General features: G+C 45.0%; 1 protein-coding gene across 4 annotated transcripts in view; it reads left to right on the forward strand.

The window, feature by feature from the left end:
* Positions 1–20,017, forward strand: part of LOC115391457 (septin-7-like) — a 32,950-nt gene that overhangs the window by 10,061 nt on the left and 2,872 nt on the right. For 2 of the 4 annotated variants that reach the window (XM_030095725.1, XM_030095726.1), the window contains exons 3-13: positions 4,989–5,095; positions 8,791–8,891; positions 9,051–9,185; positions 10,715–10,832; positions 11,268–11,360; positions 11,974–12,070; positions 15,080–15,091; positions 18,709–18,760; positions 19,060–19,185; positions 19,262–19,397; positions 19,815–19,960. In XM_030095725.1, the coding sequence (XP_029951585.1) occupies positions 4,989–5,095; positions 8,791–8,891; positions 9,051–9,185; positions 10,715–10,832; positions 11,268–11,360; positions 11,974–12,070; positions 15,080–15,091; positions 18,709–18,760; positions 19,060–19,185; positions 19,262–19,397; positions 19,815–19,960 (1,123 nt within the window). The remainder of the gene's footprint in view (positions 1–4,988; positions 5,096–8,790; positions 8,892–9,050; positions 9,186–10,714; positions 10,833–11,267; positions 11,361–11,973; positions 12,071–15,079; positions 15,092–18,708; positions 18,761–19,059; positions 19,186–19,261; positions 19,398–19,814; positions 19,961–20,017) is intronic. The other 2 variants (XM_030095727.1, XM_030095728.1) reach the window with 1 other exon arrangement.

Consider the following 20,017-nt stretch of genomic DNA (forward strand, 5'->3'; position numbering starts at 1 on the left):
GTGTTTGGAAGAAGTGAAGTGTGACTATATAAGAGAAACGACGGTGCAGCAGGTCAGAAACATGAGCGGCGGGTGTAGAAGGAGCGTTTGGGAGAGGCAGATTTCCCTCCGTCGCCCCCTGACGTCAGCCGGCCCGGTGCTGAATGAATGGCTCCTTTCTGTCGTTTCGTGGTGCTGCTGCTGCGTGGTGCAGGTGTCGGTGGTTTTTATTGTGCCCACGCCCTGTGGGAGGAATTACAGCCGGCACACAGCTGCGCTGCACCGCCGTAAAACCTCACATCGGCTGGCCAGGATGATGGTACACCGAGCTCTCTGCAGTTTCTGATGAATTTTTATGACATTTCGGTTCTGTTTAAACACTTTTTCCATTATTTCCTGCTGGTTACAACATATTGAATTCCTTACATTAATATTCATTAACAGCTTTCTATAGTATTTGGAGAATGGAGTCTTGTCTTGACATATTATTCTATTATTACTGAAGTGACTTCACCCTGTTAGTAGGAGGAAGTTGCTCTATAATGAATGCATTTTTGTGACTTCCATCATGATTGGTTGTCAGTTTGTATTTGCAGAGCATGACCACAGAACATTTTAACATAATTTATTACAGATCTGTGTGTGTGTGTGTGTGTGTGTGTGTGTGTATACATACGTACAAAGCAATAACCTCTAAATTATATTTTGTGTGAAATAATGTGTCCCACAGTTTTTTTGGCCATCAGATTGAGAAATGAGTGTTCGGGTTTGCGATCCTGATCGTTGATCTGAGGATGGATGTGTGACGTATGGTAAAAGCTACGGTGAGACGTCTGGTCGCCCTGCTCCGCTCTTCCTCATTCCGCCTCTTTATTCGCCCATGTTGCTCCACTAAAGAGTCACCGCGGCCTCCGGCTGCAACACTCATCCACGGGCATGCACGTTAGGATGGAGCCGTGCACGTCTGCGTGTTCATGCATGCTCAGTCAGACCACTGCAGGCGAGTCTCTCTCTCACACACACACACACACACACACACACACACACACACACACACACACACACACACACGCCTCGATTTTTCTCTGCTCCCGTTTCCCCGCCGTCTCTATTTTGAGCCGCACATGTCGGCGGCGAGCTTCCACGTGCTGAATCTGTCAGAATGAGTCTTCACAGCAGCAACTCTTTAATTCAAAGAGTCCATATTAAAAAAGGTAGCCTGAGAGATAGGGACTAAAGTAAGAGGAACTTCTTTAATCCTTTATATTCCCATCATGTCACTGCTGACGTTGGCTTTAAATCCTCAACTGATTCTGATCTTGAAAATTTGCTCCAGATTTGCACTTCGGATGATCCTTGTGACTAATTTTTGTCTTTTAACTTGTGGTGATTTGGTTCATTTTTTGAGGAAAAACAGTGTATGGCATGTCATTACAGTGTGCTGTGACTCACAATGTTGTGGCAGGCTCAAAGCCATTAAATTTGAAATGGAGTTCCTTTACTTCCTGTCTGAGATGCTGAGTTGCAACTGATGTGACTCGTCGACCACACGAGCCAGAAGGACTGAAGGAGAATGAAAAGACGAGTTTTCACCTGGATGGAGGAAAAGGGAAAATACTCCATCTCAAATACCTGCAAAATCAACTAAAGTCCGCCAACAAAGTACAAAGAGTTACGTTCTGACTCTGTTGTGTGGACGGCTGCAGTCACAATTCAGTCACAGATCCTAATCTTTGACTGAAACCCTAACCTTTGACCTGGTCTCCAAACAGCCACGTTTAGCTTCAACAATGGAGAATTATCTTTTCCAACAGTCCACAAACACAACTTCCCTAATGTCCACGGACTGCTGGTCCCTCTGGCGTGGGGTTGGGGATGGGGTATAGGAGGGTATAGGCAGCCCTCGCTGGGGTTCTTGCCCACTGGTCCTCGATGCAGGGTCCTCACTCTGGGGCCCTTGCTCTGGGGCTCTTACTCCAGGGTTCTCGCTCTGGGGGTCTCAGGCCTCACACACATCTGTGTGTGTCTGTGTTGGGTGGTAGTTAGCCGGCCTGTCAGGATGTAAGGGGGCCAGCTGCTGCCCCCGGGGACCGGGGCAGGAATGTGAGGAATCCCGTGGGAAAGCCGCGGAGAGTTTGTGTGTTTATTTTTCTGTCTCTCAGAGCAGCGAGCCGTCACTGATCCAGCACCTTCATAGTTAACATGCTAAGCTGTAGAGGTGCATTAATGCTGCACCAGGATGAGGTTCAACACTGACAGACCTGGATCAGAACTTGGCCTGGTCAGAGACCCCCGGAGTGAGCTGAAATTCCATCAGTTACAGGGAGGAAGATGCTGTGTAAACTCGATGTTACCTGAAACAACTGAGATAAACCACCAAACATGCAGACAGCTCTTAGACAGGGAAGCTAATGCTAATAACGGTTACTGCTAATACAGTAATACCATCTCCATCTGTCACAAGATGTCAGGTATCGGGGTCAATTAGGCTCTAAGAAACTAAAAGTCACAGAAGAATATCCTCCATTTCTATAACACCTCTGTGCTAACTGTGAGCAAACAGTCGCTGATCATCAGCAAACAGCAAAGTCTGCAGTCAGCTAACACCTACATGACGAACAGGAATTCAGAAGGAAGCAGACCTGCTGCACCCAAACATCTGAACTGAGAATAGGTCTGGTTTAGGAGAAATCCATTAAATCAAATCTCAGCTGTGGTGCAGACAGAGAAGCCAGAAAGACGGGTTTGTTTATGCAGCAGAGATGCATCCACCACCCCCACCCCCGAGGCCGGGTCCGTCCCAATTAGCCTCCCTGGGCTCAGCTTTAATTAAATATTGGTTCTCCATGACAAGGCAGCTCTCTGTAAACAGACTGATGACCTGCATGTCACAGATGCGTGCTCCCTCTTACCCCTGCTGTTTCACTTCCTCCTCCATCTGCCCTACTCCTCTTCTATCGGCCTCGCTCAAAAACAGCTCTGCAACTTCCAATGCTAAATTGTGAGTGCTGAGCTAAGATTTATTTAGCTAATAATTGTTGAATAAGCCCTTCCTTACAATGAGAAGATCTTTGATTTCAGTTTTGAGGTTCATCTGGATGCCGAGGACTGAAAACCAGCAACTGATCCAGTTATCATCTCTACCTCCAGCAGTTATTTGAATTTTGTGATTCTCGCTGCAGCTTCCTCATGACTGCATACATTATGAGGTCGACCCTTCTGTCAGGATAGCATCAGCAAACAGAGCCACGCTAACCCAGGAGTTATGCGTGTGTGAGTGTGTGTGTACTCGACCGCTGACCCCCGGCACTCCATCAGGCGGGCCGGTCGGCGGCTCGCCGGAGACGCTGACCGAGCAGCTTCGTAACTCTCACTGTGAGTCACATCATCCATAACTGAGTAATCACACAGCCGGGAGTAAAAACTGGAGTTGGGGGGGCAGTGTGGTGGGATGATGGGATACCCAGCTGTCAGGGAGACCCCACCCCCTGAAACCCCCCACACCCACAACAAACAACCAAACAATAGCAGGTGGCTAATTGAGGAAAAAATGGACCAAAACTTCTGTCTGGGACTATTCCACAAGTCCCGACTAAGACTAAGACTTTAGACTCCATTTACTCAATTTTTTCAAGTGAAAACGGAAAGCTCTTGTTGTGTTTTTTGGTCCGTTTACAAAACAATAGTGATCAGAGACACTAAAAACAAAACTTTCAGACAATGGCTCCCATGGTGGAAGTTTTCAAAAACACTAATTGTCCATCTCCATGGAAATGAGGAAAACGCAACTTTTCTGCGATGCTGCGACTACACATTCATAACACTTGCGTTTTCCTCCAGAGTGTTGTGACTCGCAGTCCATATTCTCCTGGACTTGGTAGTTTTAGATCAGACAGTCACATCGGACATTGTTTTCACAACATTTCTGAATCTCTTCTGGAATGGAAATGCAAAAGTGATCAGTTTTCTTTTGAAACGTTGTCATGTATGATCTGTCCTCCAGGTTTGAAGCCACAGATCTTCATCACAGTGGTCTTCATGACTGGCATGCTGCTTTCTTTGCCCGATTGTTCTGGTTTTCCTCCTTTTGTGTAGTCACTTCTGTTCCTGCAGTGTTTCTCTGTGGCTTTCCTTCTTTGTTTGAGTCTTCGATCTCATAGTAAATAGTGAAACTCCCTCCCTGCCTCCTGCTGCTGGGCACCCCCATCCGGGTCCAGGTTTGCTCACAAATTACTGGAGGAGGTGTGGAGGGAGAAACTCAGAGGTCCTCCTCCTCCTCCTTGTCCCCCTCGCCAAACACTCCTTCAGTGTCTTTTCAAAGGACACGAGCCAGATGCTCAGCCATTAATCACACTGTGTGTGTGTCTGTTCGGTGTGTGTAACAAGACTGTGTAAGCAGAGAATGGAAAGTTGGATCACTGAGGCCAGAAACGGGGAGATTTATACCTGAAGGAAGCACACACACTCACACAGAGGGGGATGGATAGATGGAGGGACGGATGGATGAGAAGAGGAAATGTTTCATTGTGTTGAATCTGCTGGATGTTGTAGCCCTGCAGGCGTCCCTGTGAACTCCCAGCATGCACCAGCTCTTTTATTCGCGCTTTCATGATGCTAGTCGAGCAGAAGAAAGTAATATAATACGCTTTAACATGTACATGTTCTTATTTTAATACTTTTTCAGTTCCATTTCATGTTTCCTATTATTGAAAATGATAAATATTGTTAAAATATGTTTTAAAATCTATTTAATTAGATTTTTACTCATATGTCTTTGGGCCAGTTGCTAATGTTGAAACTGTTAAGAAATGTTGAAAATAACTATTAACAGAACTGTCTAAAAAAACATTGTTTTGTCTCTTGAAATATCTTGTAAACGAGGCCTAAAACTGTAAACATGTAACATCGAGCCACAAATCACTGAATGTGGCATCTGCTTATCAAGTCAGAGATGGGATTTATTTGAAGTTGCAGGATAACTCTGAGTGATCTGATGTTTGTGTCCTCAGGTGAGTCCGGCCTCGGGAAATCCACCCTCATCAACTCGCTCTTCCTCACCGACCTGTACTCCAAGGACTACCCCGGACCCTCGCAGCGCATTAAGAAGACGGTGCAGGTGAGTCAGCGTTCCTCCTCCCACTCGGTGGTTTTCACCACCTGACTGCTGGTATTTGACTTTGTTTCTGGAATTGAATTGATGTCGGTCCAAGATATTTTCCCGCTCGACTTCCTCTAAGTGAAGCATCTGAAACATGAGCTGAAACTACAGGGGAAGGAGTTCAGGAGCATCTTCGTCCCACTAACATCCATTGAACCTAATCTGAATTCAGAGCCAAAATATTCTCATGAGTTTGTTTTTTCAATTGACTGACAGTAGTGTAACATAAGAAATGAGATTACTCTGTGGGTGAGTTTCTCTTATTATCTCATCATTTGAAGATTGTGCAGCAGTCATGTTGTCGCTGAGGTTGAGGGGAGGAGGTGAGAGGAGCCACGGGCCTGGTTTTGTCCTTTTATGGTTATGACACACTGAGATGGGGGAGGAGGGGGGAGAATAAGGAGCAGCATCTGGAGCTGAGGGGAGTGAGGAGGAGAGAGAAGGAAAAGGAGGATTATTGGGGGAGGAAGTTGGTCTGATGGGACAAAACACGAAGTGGGCGACACTGGAGACTCCAGCTGAAGCCCAGGGGGGAGACTGTGGGTGAGTCAGAGCTGAGGAGGGGGGGAAGGGAGTCAGGGAGAGAAAAAATAGTGGCTGAGTGAGTCCCTGGGTTTCCCCCCAAGGTCTGAGAGGGAGAACAGGATTGCAGGAATGTTCCCATGAAGCATCACCTCATCCTCACCCCGTCCTCACCTCAACTTCACCCCATCTTCACCGCATCCTCAGTCCATGCTCACTGTGTCCTCACCCCATCCTGACCTAGTTCTCACCTCAACCTCACACCGTCCTCATAGCATCAACCCGTCCTCAGTGGTTTCTCACCCCATTCTGACCTCACCCTCACCTGAACTTCATTCCGACCTCTTCATAGTTCCACAGCAAACTACGTCTTTTTTACTGTCTCAGCTGTTTCCGTGGAAACAGATGTTTTCAGATCATTGCTGTGTAAACATTTAACCTTCAGAAGCGAAAAGGAAAAAAAGGATTCATTTTCACTTTAAAAGTCATTTAAATAGGCCCTTAAACAAATTACAGGAACAATAATTACTTTTCCAAGTATTTAGTTCCATTTTTATCTCCACTGCCTTTTAATGACAAACTTGATTCATGTGCAGATTTCTTATAACATGCTGAAAACGCTCCATCAGAGCATTAAAGTCATGGGTGGACCCCCGCAATGTGCAGGATGGGGGTGGGGGGGATTCGTCCTGCAGAACAATCCTCCACGTTCACATTCCCCCGGATCACATTTCTCTCTAAGTGAGGGTGTTGAGCCGGGCGGCATTTTTGAGGTTTTCTCCCAATCTGTTTTTCTTCAACGAAACAGTGGAAATAGCAAAGATCGGTTTGGAGAAGTATGAGCCTGTCACACACACACACAGACACAAGCACACGCACACTCAGCTGTAAAATGGGACGGTTCGTCTGAAGCATGTTTGTGTTTGAGAGAAAAATGGCTGCAGTTTGAGTTAAAGGGGCCATCCTAAAATAACTGGACGGCCTTGTGAAAGTATGTAGCGGAGAGAGGGAGCAGCAGGAAGTGATGGATCTGTGGGACTGAAGAGGGAGAGGGGAGATTCTTCAAGTTTTTCTGCTTCAGACTGAAGCAGCATGCAGAAATCGCTCACTTTATTTACACATTTTTCCTGTGAAACCTTTGTTGTAGGATGAGAGAAACACACTTTATCTAATACTGAAGTGGTATGACTTTGGAACTTTAGGTTAGTCTTATAATCAGACATTTGTTATTTTGAGACAAATATGTTTCTACACAGTGTGAAAACAAGCATTAACTGAAGACAGCTAAACAAAGACAAATCAATGTAACTGTACAGACAACTATCAGGCCTTACTTTTTTATCTGTTATTCCACATGACTCATATGTCCAAAGCTGTGACAGCTCTACTGTGTCTGAAGGAAATATGTTGATGCTCTTCCCATAGAAATGTATTGACTCTTTTGTCACCTCAGCACATACTGGATGGACGTATTAACATGAAATACTCATTAATTAGAACCCACAGACAGATCTCCTTCTAAACTCTTTTGCTTGATCTCCTCAACCAGTCCACATTCCTGTTTCAACCTTCCAGTGCAACACCTCATGTCCTGTGATAAACACAGCCTCCATCAGCTTGTTTTTATAACCTGTTCGCTCATTGGCTTCTGTAGCCAATGAACTGAACAGTAATGGTGCTAACAAGGCTAACCACAGGCTAACGAGTCAGCCAGTTCGAACCAGAGAAGAACCAAAGAAACACAATGTGCTTATTGTGAATCCTTTCTGTGTACTTCCATTCTTTTTCTGGAGATCAGAATCCATCAAATAAAGTGGGAACAGTAGAGCTAAATATTTCTGAAAGGCTTCTTTTTTTATTTAAATCATGTGGAACATAAAACTTTGAAACGCTACTTAAAATAAAACCTCAGAGTGAAAACACTTCAATCTTGTAATCAAAGAAATGCTTGTCGACCTCAAAGTTCTGCTGTTCACACCACACAGCCAAGTTCAGAGCGTAGACTATATTTGAAAAGTGCTGATTATATAAAACTGTAAATATAGAGCTGAGGGACGGACTTCTGAAGGGTTGATGGAAGTTTTGGCCTTTATGCAAGGCCGCCTCTCGTCTGGGACTTCTTTTCTTCTGACAGTAGCAGCAGTATGACCTTCTGCTGGATCTCTGTGGAGGAAATTTGAGTCCTTAAAACTAAAATCTGGCTTCAGAACATCAGCTTCATTAAAAGTGAAGTTGTTGCAGGTCAACATGAGGTGAAAATCAACCATAATTCTTCAAAGATGAGCCTTGGAACTTGCGGAGAACCCTGATTGTTGGCTTTTGTAGTAACCTGAATAAGGGTTCCTTGTTTTTATTGGCCTTCGCTGGAACCTAAATAGAACCCGCGGATACCTGTCTTGTGCTTTTACTGTTGCTCATATTTGATTTTACAACCAACTATCTTCACTCCTTTGGCCTAAATATCTTGTCTGTCATCGACTTGCTGGAGCTTGGTTCAAATTGGCACATAACTTGTCAACTGTTGGTCTCGACATCAGCTTGATATAAATTGTCAAGTTCCGTTCTTTGTTTTTGTCTTTATCTTTGCCAGAACTTGTTTGAAACAGGTTTGTAATTTTATCTGGCGTTTGTTGGCTTTTCCTGGAGCCTGATAAAAATCAATGAATGACTATCTTGTCCTGTCTTTTGTTACAGTTATTGTCACCTGAACCTGACTGTAATTACCTTGATGGTTGTTAACCTTTACTTTCTTCTGTTTATAAATGACACACTCACTCAGAATGCAGGTTTGGTCATCGTTAGATGATCTTATAGTCAGATTTACTGATGTGAATTTACTGTATCGAATCTCAGGCAAAAGGAAGAGAAAATTCAAGCATTGAATTATATTTAGTTTTGACCTGCAACAGTGCAGCTGCTGAGAGGAAACGGCAGATCTCCCAGCCTGCTGTGTGGAGGATGATCATCAGTGACGTCCTGAGTGGGAGAGGATAGCTTCACATAAGAACCCCTGCAGGCCCTCTGAGTGTGGGTGCATGCAAGCTATCAAGTTGTGAGATAATCAGAGTGTGAAAAGACAGCATGAGCAACAAAACTGACCCTAACATGTTGTAAGTGATGGTGTGTTTCAGGTGGAACAGTCCAAAGTGTTGATCAAGGAGGGGGGAGTCCAGCTCACGCTCACCATCGTGGACACACCGGGGTTCGGAGATGCAGTGGACAACAGCAACTGGTGAGGAGTCCAAACTTAAAAGCCTGCTAATGGTTCATAGCTTGGCGGGACCCGGCGAATCGGGTCGTCCTGCTGGGCTGCATTTGACACGTTAAAGCTGATTGTTATGCACGGAGCTGTTGTCGATGATCGACAGTGTTGTTCTGTCCTCCTCCTCAGCTGGCAGCCCGTCATTAACTACATCGACAGCAAGTGTGAGGACTTCCTGAACGCAGAGTCCAGAGTGAACCGCAGGTCCATGCCCGACAACAGAGTGCACTGCTGCCTGTACTTCATCGCCCCCTCTGGACATGGGTGGGTGCTGCAGATGGAGTGTGTGCGGTGTCTGTGTGTATTTAGATGTAGAGTGTGTTTTGCATGCATGGACAGTGTGTGGGTGACTCTGCTGCATAATGACTGTTGTTATCCAGAATTCCAGCTGTTTGTGTGTGTGTGTGTGGTTGAATACACAGTTGTGGCCACATGAATGTATTGGTTTGTGTTTCTCTGTGTGCTAATTATGCTTCTGGTGTGTGTGTGTGCGTGCGTGCGTGCATGTGTGTCGGGGACGAGGAGGCTGCCAGCCAGCGACTGTGACCCACTAACGTTATATAACTCAGGTCTGCTCATGCTCGCTGGAGCCGTGCTCTCCATCTCTGAATCAGCCAATCGGAGCGCAGGCTTGCCTGAGCCTAGCCCCCGCTCCGATTGGCTGGTGGTCATCCTACAGAGTCTCACCACGAACGTAGCCGCAGCTCCACATCACACATGCATCCCTGCACATGGAAATCCATATTGAATGTGATTGGCTGCTGGGAGCACTCCATGCTCAAAGTTCAGAAACCACTAGAACCGTGCGCATGGATGGAAATAAGCTCTGGGAATGAAGCTCAGTGGAAGAGTTAGAGTGAGGGAGAGGAATTGATGTCGGCTTCGTCTCTCGTCTCTCATGTCTGTAAAAACGCTGTGAATCCTTCATGAGGAAAAGAAACTGCAGCAGCTGCTTTCATTCAAACCTGAGCTGTTCCCCCGACGATCCGGGTCCCTCTGAGATACCTCCAACCAGCTGCTGCGCGCGAACACACACGCGCACACACACACACACACACACACACAAAGCCGTAAGTCTGCATAGCTGTCATATACGTATTCCATGAACACACACGACACTCTCTGCTCTACCCACACACATGACCCCACTCATACACACACACACACACACACACACACACACACACACACACACACACACACACACACACGACGACCAGTATGTAGTATGTATCACCCCCCTTAGACCACCAGAACCAAACACACACGCTCTGTATGCCACATACTCTTCACACAAAACACACACACACACACACACACACACACACACACACACACACAGCAGCTGCACACACAGAAAAACAAACCAGTGCATTCACAACTGTCACAATTGTATCTTTAGACACACAGTGCAGACCCCTCTGTCAGAGGGAAGACGTTCATGGCCTCATTGTTCATGTGAGGCACGGCTCTGTGTTTCCCTCTGCTGGTGACTGTCAGTACTGCAGCCATCCTTATCTCCATATCATGTTTATTGTGTTATTTTATATAACATGCAGATGTCACTTTTCACACTGTAACTTTTACTGACCTTTACTACATTTGGACTTGTGTTTATATTTTATTTGAGGGACCTGAACTGAAATGAAGTTTGGGATATAAAATGGTTCAAACTATTGTTAAAAAGCAAAAAAAAAAAAAGTAAAAGTGTGTCTCTTTCTGTGTGAAACCCTCCTGCAGAGAGTGAAATATTCATGATGTTTGAGCTTTCCTCCCCTCTTTATTCTCCTCAGACTGAAGCCGCTGGACATCGAGTTCATGAAGCGACTCCACGACAAAGTCAACGTCATCCCTCTCATCGCCAAAGCCGACACTCTGACCCCCGAAGAGTGCCAGCTCTTCAAGAAACAGGTCCGGACTCTGCAAGTCACTGGAAAGGAGTCATTTATGACCCTGTCCGTGTTATTAATGTTCATATATGTAAATTAGTTTAGTGTTAGCATTAGCTGAGCTGAAAAAAAATTATTAGCTGAGCTGTCAGCACTTTGAGAGTCAGTATGATTCACTTATTAAGTTCAACTGCAGTTACATCAGTTAGTGGAGGAATGTGGTTTATAATCTGGATCGATCAGCTGAGATAAACTACCAAGCTGCAGGCAGTTCCTAGAAAAGGAAGCTAACTGCTATTTAAGCATGTTAATGCTTATCACAGCTACTGTGTTTAAAGACTAATGTCAACGCTCCTTCCAAGAGGACATATTTCATGTAGCTGTCAGGAGGACTGAGTCAGTTCAGGATCACTGAAGTACTCCTTTACCCTGATTACTTTCTCGGTTTTTCTTCCAGATCATGAAAGAGATTCAGGAGCACAAAATCAAAATTTACGAGTTCCCTGACACAGAAGACGACGAAGACAACAAACTCATCCGCAAGATCAAGGTAACAGCTGGATTTGAGGTTTCCTGATGGATCTGAGCAGCCACGGCTCATCCTGTCCTCTGCAAAGAACTGAACCTGCACATGTTGCTGATCTCTGGTGAAGAGCAGCTGTTACTGTTTCAGTTTCTCTCATTTGACAAGAGATGCAACAATCTCATAAAAACTTAAGTAACTGTAGCTAAGTTACTAGTTTTATGATGGTAATCAATTGAGGAAGTCCTCATTAAAGTGCAGCAGTGAGGTTTGAAAAGTTTGAAATGTCAGAATTATCAATATTAAATGAAAATGAGATCACAGAAAGAATTGTGGAAAGAGAAGAATGAAGGCTTATCCTTGTACTGCTGTGTATTTATGGAACAACAGATGTGACCGATATTGTTAATTGAAACATTTTGATTTCTTCACAGCAGGATTTACTAAATCCTCGTGTGTGATTTGATTAGAAAAACAGTGCAAAAACGATGCATCTTTGCTGAAAGGTTGTCTTATAAACAGGACTTCAGTGTTTTCTATGGATGACATGTCTCCTGAGCGTGCTGCTCATCCACCGGAGATCCCTCCTGATCACCGCGCTGTCGTGGCATCACTGATTGAACTGAGCTGTGTTCTCTAGGAGAAGATGCCTCTGGCTGTGGTCGGCAGCAACGTGGTGATCGAGGTGAACGGGAAGAAGGTCAGAGGTCGGCAGTACCCCTGGGGCGTGGCTGAAGGTAGGCTCAGAGTCTGAAACTGCCCCAGGAGAACAATGTAGAGCTTTTCAACCTTCCTGAGCTGCAACAGTGAAGTTGTTTTAAAGTTATGTCTGGTTTTAAGTTTGGACTCTTGATGCTGGATGTCACTCTGGTCAGATGGTGATTGATGTGAGAAAGAAGCTGCAGCATGTTGGGAAGCCCATGTGTTTGAGAGTGTCGGCGGGTCACAGTATTTCCTCTGTTGGAGTGGATGAAGCATGATTTCCCCCCTCAGTGTGGGACTCAATGCATGTTTTCCACAGCGCCCCCTACCTCCTCCTTTGTCCACCTGGTGTGTTCACTCCCAGGTAACACAAAGACTTGTCAAAATGTAAACGAGAAAACACCCGAATGGACAAGACTGTACCGACGATTGACTCCTTCATGGAAATTCATGGGAAATGTTGGTTTTCTCAGGCTGTGTTTGCTTCAGGGTTTTGTTTTTCAGACAGTGAAGCTTCAGGTGATGAAGTTCCTTTGCCATCACAGTAGCTCAGTGAGAATGTGTATATCGAAACAGTATACTGGTAGAAACTCCCTCAGGACCAAGCAGACCCATGAAGACCTGACGAGTTCTTGTTTTTTTGTTTTTTTTTATTAAAGCCCTTTCTGTCAAATACAACTTCAGATCACATAGAAGTTATGTTCTGGTATCTGGGATATATTAAAAACCACCAAAAGCCAAACACTTCAGCCACACAGGCTTTGAGCAGCTGAAGTAAAGGTTCAGTCCTACATGATAACACCAGAGTGGTACAGATACAAGGATTCTATGAAAATGCTTCGCATTAGAGCCTTGGTTCCACAGTTCTGAATCAAAGGTTCTTTGTTGGGGTCATTTTGAAGACCGTACTTTCTCAGATTTCTTCAAGATATTGTCCTGATGTAGAACATCCACAGAATATCATCTTAGCATCAACTCCTCTATTCAGAGACTCTTCAAGGTGAACTCTGGCTTCATGTTTCAGTGCAACATAGGTTTGCATTTAACTTTGTTTAATGACTTTGTCTTCACACGTGGTGCTGCTGTCAGCAGACAGTAGTAGTAGCGTCACATTAGCTGATCAAGAATGTAGATGGAAACAGTAAAAGTGCTAAAAAATGTTTCTAATCAAAGTCTGGATTCCTAAAGCAAAGTGGAAATGTAAAGAAATTAAGAATGCTTGAAGAAAAGTACATCACCTTAGTAGCTGGAAGATCATTTTCATCAACTAAGTTCTTGGTTCAAAAAAACTTAAAGCAGACATTACGTAGATCTCAAGTTTATTTCTGTGAACTGGTACAATAGTGGGACCTAAACAGGAAGTCTATTAAAAAACCTTCGGGGTAAGTCTTGGTTCCACAGACGCAGGTGTACTTATGAAAACCTTGACAGTTTGTCTTTATTTGGCCCGATGTTAAGGATGCTCCATCTTCAGATGCCTAAGAACTCTAAGAATCTTCAGAGGTACGAAGCCAATATTGACAGAACTGAGAAGGAGGCATCAGTTAAATCTCATCTACTTTAATGCAATCACAGTCTCATAAGCAATAGTTAGATGTAAATGGTCTCAATACTTCCAGCCTTTGGGTTCTTGGAAGTGGACTTGTACAGACCTGGAAGACGATTTTGATGCTCCATTCTTCAGATCCCTCAAAAATACTGTTCAAAGAACCTCCAACCTTCCACTGAAGACCAAGTCCTCCGTTTAGAAAAACTTAAAGATTCAACTTGCTCTCCACGAAGGTTTTAAATGTTAGGTTAGTTCTCATGTCTGCCACGGTGCTGGCTTTGAAGAAGAAATGTTTCCAGTCTAAGCCTCAGGTGAACCTGTGAATCTTTGACAATGCCTCCTTGTGGGGGCTAATTTTGAGTATATTTGGACCCTACCAAACAGCTGTCCTGATCTGACTCGCCTACAAATCTACCGATGATTTTTCCACTGAAACTAAAAGGGGCTGTAACATCAAGTTAAATCACTCTTTTGATATCTAACGTCCCTAAAATTTACCATAAACCACATCCTTTCAAATTTTCAATTAGGTGTTATTCAGATCCCTGGTTCGGTCCAGCATGTAATAGATACATTTCTAAATGGAGTCTTGGTTCTCAAGAACCAGACGGACCTGTGAAGACCTGAAGGTCGAACCCTTTCTTGACTGCATTTTGAGGATCGTATAATTGCAAGACTGTTGTGACGTTGAAGGTCTAGATGAGAGTTTGGTTGCAGTGGGAACCAGATCCAGACGGAAATGTTCCTCTTGATGTTGACATTGGTCTCGGCCACTGCACTGAACCTTGAGTGTGAATCCAGAAGATGCTGATGAGGATACACATATTTCAACACATCAAATTATGAACGTGCAATTTTTTTTTTTTTTTTTTTACAACCATTGAAATCCAGTTTATGTTGATTAAAGTAGAGTCCCATATCTACTTATGTCCACCTTAAGTGGGCAAACATTCCCTGAATGCCTTCTGATCATCCAGTACACTCTTTAAAATAGGTCCAAAATGTAATCCGGTTGAAACTAAACCCAGATGGTGTTTAAAAGCAGGAAGTCAGTTGTGTTTATATTCGTATGTGTGAATCGCAGGACGCCCACTTACATTTTGACAAGTGTGATGTTGTCTGGCAGTTTTTACGCTGTTACCCCACACACCCACCCCTCTTCCCCTCAACACACACACATACACACACCTACGCACACACACTCCTTTTCATAGAGATGATCTCGACCCTGATGGGGATTCTGGAAAAGGAGCGTAGGCCGAGTACATTCTGGTTCCGGAAGCTGTCACCTTTTCACGTTAGTCACAATCAACTGTTGTGTGAGCTGTGTTGACTCTGAAGCTGATGCTTTGTACAATAATCTTTATCTAAAGTAAATATACCTTCTGTGTCTCTGTGGTTGACCTATTATCAGTCTTTCACTATTTCATTCTTTCTTTTCTCTCTTTTTTTCTTTATTTTTTTTTCTTTGTCTACTCTTTTCCATGACTGACAGAGGGCATTTTTGGTAAACAAAACCATCTTTCACTTTATTTCAACCTCATTTTTCTCCCTCCTCCTCCTCCCACTCTCCTCCCACCTGGAAGGATGTCCCGCCCAGCTCCTGTCAGTATGCCCCTCCTCTTCCTCCTCCTCCTCCTCCTCCTCTTCTCCCTCCCCTCGCCACTTTTCTGTTGCTGTGCTGTCTCACCATTAGGCTGATGGTCAAACCAATGCTCGAATCAGACTTGGGCTGCAGACTCACCGAAACTTTGAAATTCACCTTATTGTGAAAGTATTTATTGCAGTTTAAAGTCTTAAAAGGAAAGAAAAGTCATTCAGGTGGTCTCGACTGTTAACCCCTCGCTGGTCTTTGCCAACACTCACAGAGGGATTTGTCTTTCAGAATGGCGGAGGCAGTCTGAATGCTGAGTTTGTTTTAGAGCTGAGGGTGGAATTCAGAAGTCTGCTTTGAAATTTTCAAAGAAATTCAGTAGTTTTCAGAGTTAAAGAATTAGTTCAATTCTATCGTAAGTCCTTCCAAAGTCGTTGGTCGGTGTCAAATTGATGACATCTGAATTCTGTGTTGTTGACTGATTTGAGTTTGGCCTGAAATGTCCTCTGCAAGACTGTCCCCTTCTCCACTCATCATGACGAGGACTTCACATCATGGCCGTTCTGGCTGGGCATTGCGTTATGTAAATGAGGAAAGCAGGAGAATTTCTAGTTCTATTGGCAGTAATTCCAGTCCTCGGAACTCAGTTTTTAGAGTCAGCGGTACCTGCTGGGATAAACTTGTACTTTCAAGTTGTCCCAACTCAAAACTCAATACGTTTTTTCAAAGGATGAGGCTGTAAGTTGTACAATCTCCTGCACCCTAGAAGTCAGATTCCCATGTTTGAGCTTGTTCTAGTGGTCTTCAGAACTCAGAATTTTTGATTTTTGAATTTCTGATTTTGTAGTTGAGCAGAGCAGCAGCAGTTCTTGACGCTCAGTCCCCTCAAGGTTGGAATTTAAATTCTGAAGTTGGACAACTTTGAGGACACAAAGATGTTTTGTATGACTGCGTAGAGTTTGACTTGTTAGTATACACAGTGTCTTAATGTTGTGGAACACTTTTTTTAAATTACTATTTCCTTAACTCATTTGACATACAACTCGCCATCTCTCCACAGAAGGTTCAGGAGACTTCGATGAAGGATATTTGAATCCAAGTTGGTTAACAGTGAGTGTGTTGAGTGTTGGCACGGGTCAGGATGGACGAGGGTAAACCAGAGGTCACATGAATGTGTTCTGTCTGTTCTTCTGTTTGAACCAATACAACATTCTCTTCAAAGCCTCGCAGTAAATTCATCATGATTTGGATTTTTTTAGAGCTTGAGACTTGCTTTTAGATAAGGTCTGGGAACAGAAGGACTCAAAACTACATTCAAACGACACATAGTGAAGAATTTTGAGTTGTTAATTTCAGAGTTTCAATCTTGTTCTCAGATCTCGGATTTAAATTTTTCAACAGTTGTAGAAAAAGAGTACAATTCATATCTAGGTTGGAACAAAATCGACGTTACTGTGAATTTGAAGATGTTTCTGGTTAAAGGTTGCAGTTTGGTCCCAGGTCTGATGCTGTGAATAGTCATGGAGAAAACTAGAGGCTGCCGATGCTGCATTAGAAAATCACTCTAACGCTGCGGACGCCCCTTTCTCTCCCCGGTGACGTCAGACGCTGGTTGATTTCCGCCTCTCCTCGCCTCGCAAGTTTGGCTCAGTTCATCGGCGCGTGGCGAGCAGGAGGATGGCGGCGGCTGTTATCACCGGACTGAGGCTGGGCTCCGCCCTCCTAACGCATCGCTTACAGCTTCATGAGCAGTTAACTGACGGTTAGCGTCTTCCTGAAGGGCATGTACCCGCTTATTTAAAGCACCCAGGTAACATGTGGCTGCCTTCCCATGAATTGTCACTCATTACTTTAGAGTTTGAAGATTTTTAACACAAAGCACGCACACACAAACACACACACACACACACACACACGCAGTTCTGCATGTATCAGAAAAAGGATTGTTTGCGCTCGTGTCATTAAACCAACGCAGTCCATCATCACGGCCTTAATAAGCGCTGCTCGTAGGCGAAGCACTGCGGCTCAAAACTCCTGATGGGTCTTCTTATTTTTTCTTCACATTGACCAATCCAAAGACATGCCTGCAGAAATTAATGTAAAAACTTGAGTCCTCATCAGGAGTTTTCTGCTCTTCATCAATAAATATTATCTGTTGACTCTCAGTTACAGCCTGTTTTCTTTCCCTGAGCCTTGACCCCACTCTACTCGACCCTCTTTTGAGACTTGCGCCCCCTGCTGGTCATGCACAGACCCTCATTTAACAGACCCCGCCTTCTTCCTCCGACCACCCAAACAAGCCCCTGAGCTCTGTAGCCAGTCAGCTTGGACACATGCAGGTTAGGGTGTTGATCTGGGCCAAATCTGGGCTGAATCTGGGCAGATCCAGGGCCAATTCTGAGCCACGCCAAAAACAAAACACCCCAGATTTAGCCCTCCCTCCCTGCTGGGCCGCAGACAGTAACTGAAAAACCGTACCCCTCCCCTCCGTCAGAGCTCCCTCCTCTAGAAGAGACAGGAGGTCAATGGCTGGCTTGGGATGCCAAAGGGCGCGACTGGATAAGTTTCATCAATGGTAAGGTGTCCTCCTCACCCGCCGCCCCGATGACGATGACGGCGGCGATTGACAGCCGGGCGGGGGGCGGAGGCTGACCAATGAGCAGCTGCGTTTTTGACGAAGAGGAGGTCCTCCAAGCAGCAGATTAGCTGCAGACCTTTTCCAGAATCCCACCTCACCTCGTAACCTTGTCTTTGTCGTTGGGATGAAAACTCACAGTCATCTAACTGTTGGAACGAGACCGATTCTGTTGTCCGACCCAGAGCTCGTGTTTCTGTTTCTAACTGGAAGGCCGTGATCAGATAGGAGCGTCAGTCTGCCCTGTCAGCATCAAAACATTCACAAATCCCATCTCATTATTGTGGGGACAATGGACGTTTTCTAAAGAACATGATGAGCATGATAAATAAACCAGAATGAGGCACTGTCTACAATCTAGAAGAGAGGTGGAAAAGGGCACAGTGTTTTGAAAGCACTTTCTTTTGTATGCAGACTGAGAGAGGGAGAGAATGAGTTCAGGTTTTCATTCATGCCGAATTGCAACTAAAACTTAAGCTACCAAATTTGACAATATCAGACGAGCGAGCTTATCTCCGTACTGTAATCACAGAAGGGGACGGATCTGGTGTTTGAAGCACTTTGTGATCACGGCCTGACGTGTCTCTGCCCTTTGTTTTTCTATTGATGTGCTCGATGTCCTCCCCTTGACAACCGATGGATGAATGAAGTTCTGTCTGATTGTCGTATCTCAATAACACACGGCAGTTTTGTTGGCTGTCTGTTTACCCACAAGTCTTTGCTCTCACGTAGCTCCTGTAAAGAAAGTCCTGCTGTGCTGATATTTCCACAAAATGAGGCTTTTCCTCCAAAACTCTTGAATGATTTGTGATTCTTCCCCGAGGAGTTTCTCTCTGTAATAACTGTGAACGTGTGTATATGTGTGTGTTTGTGCGTGTGTTCCTGTGTGTTTCAGTGGAGAATGGCGAGCACTGCGACTTCACCGTGCTGCGCAACATGCTCATCAGGTGAGGCATTCAGATTTTTGTCCAAACTTCTGAAGATAGCTGAGACTGTCTGTGTGAAATGAAAATAGAACTTTTACCGTCAGGATTTCTGTGCTGAGGAAACCTGGTGACGAGATGTTTTCTACTGTCGAGTTTTGTTCAGTTCTCTTTTACACTACATTTGTAAGGAAGGCGTATTTGTTGGATGAGCAGAAATATGAATTGTCAACGGAGCAGTTACATCTGGACCCAGAATAAATGTTATTGTCAGGAAAATACGGTGATCTGTGTGAAACCTGAGCTTCTCCCCCCCTCTGTAGGACCCACATGCAGGATCTGAAGGACGTCACCAACAACGTCCACTACGAGAACTACCGCAGTAAGAAGCTGGCCGCAGTCACCTGCAACGGCGTCGACACCTCCAAGACCAAAGGCCAGCTCACCAAGTGAGAATCACACACACACACACACGTTTGTTTTGAGCCTGACCCCTGTGTGACCCCTCCACCTCCTCTCCTCCAGGAGCCCGCTGGCTCAGATGGAGGAGGAGCGCCGGGAGCACGTGATGAAGATGAAGAAGATGGAGGCGGAGATGGAGCAGGTGTTTGAGATGAAGGTGAAGGAGAAGAAGCAGAAGCTGAAGGACTCGGAGGCCGAGGTCAGTTTGGCACCCTGACTCCCAGGATCAATCCCATGATGCTTTGCGCTGTGTTGCTGGCTGATTGTAGCATGTGCACATGACCATCCATCCCCACCAGGAAGTGTTGAAGATGGATTTGTTGACTCAAGACTCTGTTAGCTTCTGCTGGACAATTGGTCACTATTGTGAACTTGAACAATTTAAAAATCTTTTAATACGTATGTAACTCAAGAGCAGCGGTCTCTCGTCACATGACACTAAATAACAAAAATTCACATCAATCTGATGGGGTGTTTACATGGCCTCTGGTCGGATCAGAGTCGGTGTCACTCCAGTCAGATGAGAGGAGTTTACGTGAAGCCGTGGTCCATGAGCGGTGTTTGGAGCTCCCCCGCCCCGCCCCCTCTGAGCCTGTCCCTTGTGCTTTGGCCTCAGCTGGAGCGACGCCACGAGCAGATGAAGAGGAACCTGGAGGCGCAGTACAAGGAGCTGGAGGAGAAGAGGAGGGTGTTCGAGGAGGAGAAGACCAACTGGGAGGCTCAGCAGAGGATCCTGGAGCAGCAGAAACTGGACGCCTCCAAGTCAGTCCCTCACACACGCACACACACAGTGTTGTAAATAATTTTTAATGATTTATT

The sequence above is a fragment of the Salarias fasciatus genome, chromosome 7, assembly GCF_902148845.1.
Source record: "Salarias fasciatus chromosome 7, fSalaFa1.1, whole genome shotgun sequence".
Classification (NCBI taxonomy): domain Eukaryota; kingdom Metazoa; phylum Chordata; class Actinopteri; order Blenniiformes; family Blenniidae; genus Salarias; species Salarias fasciatus.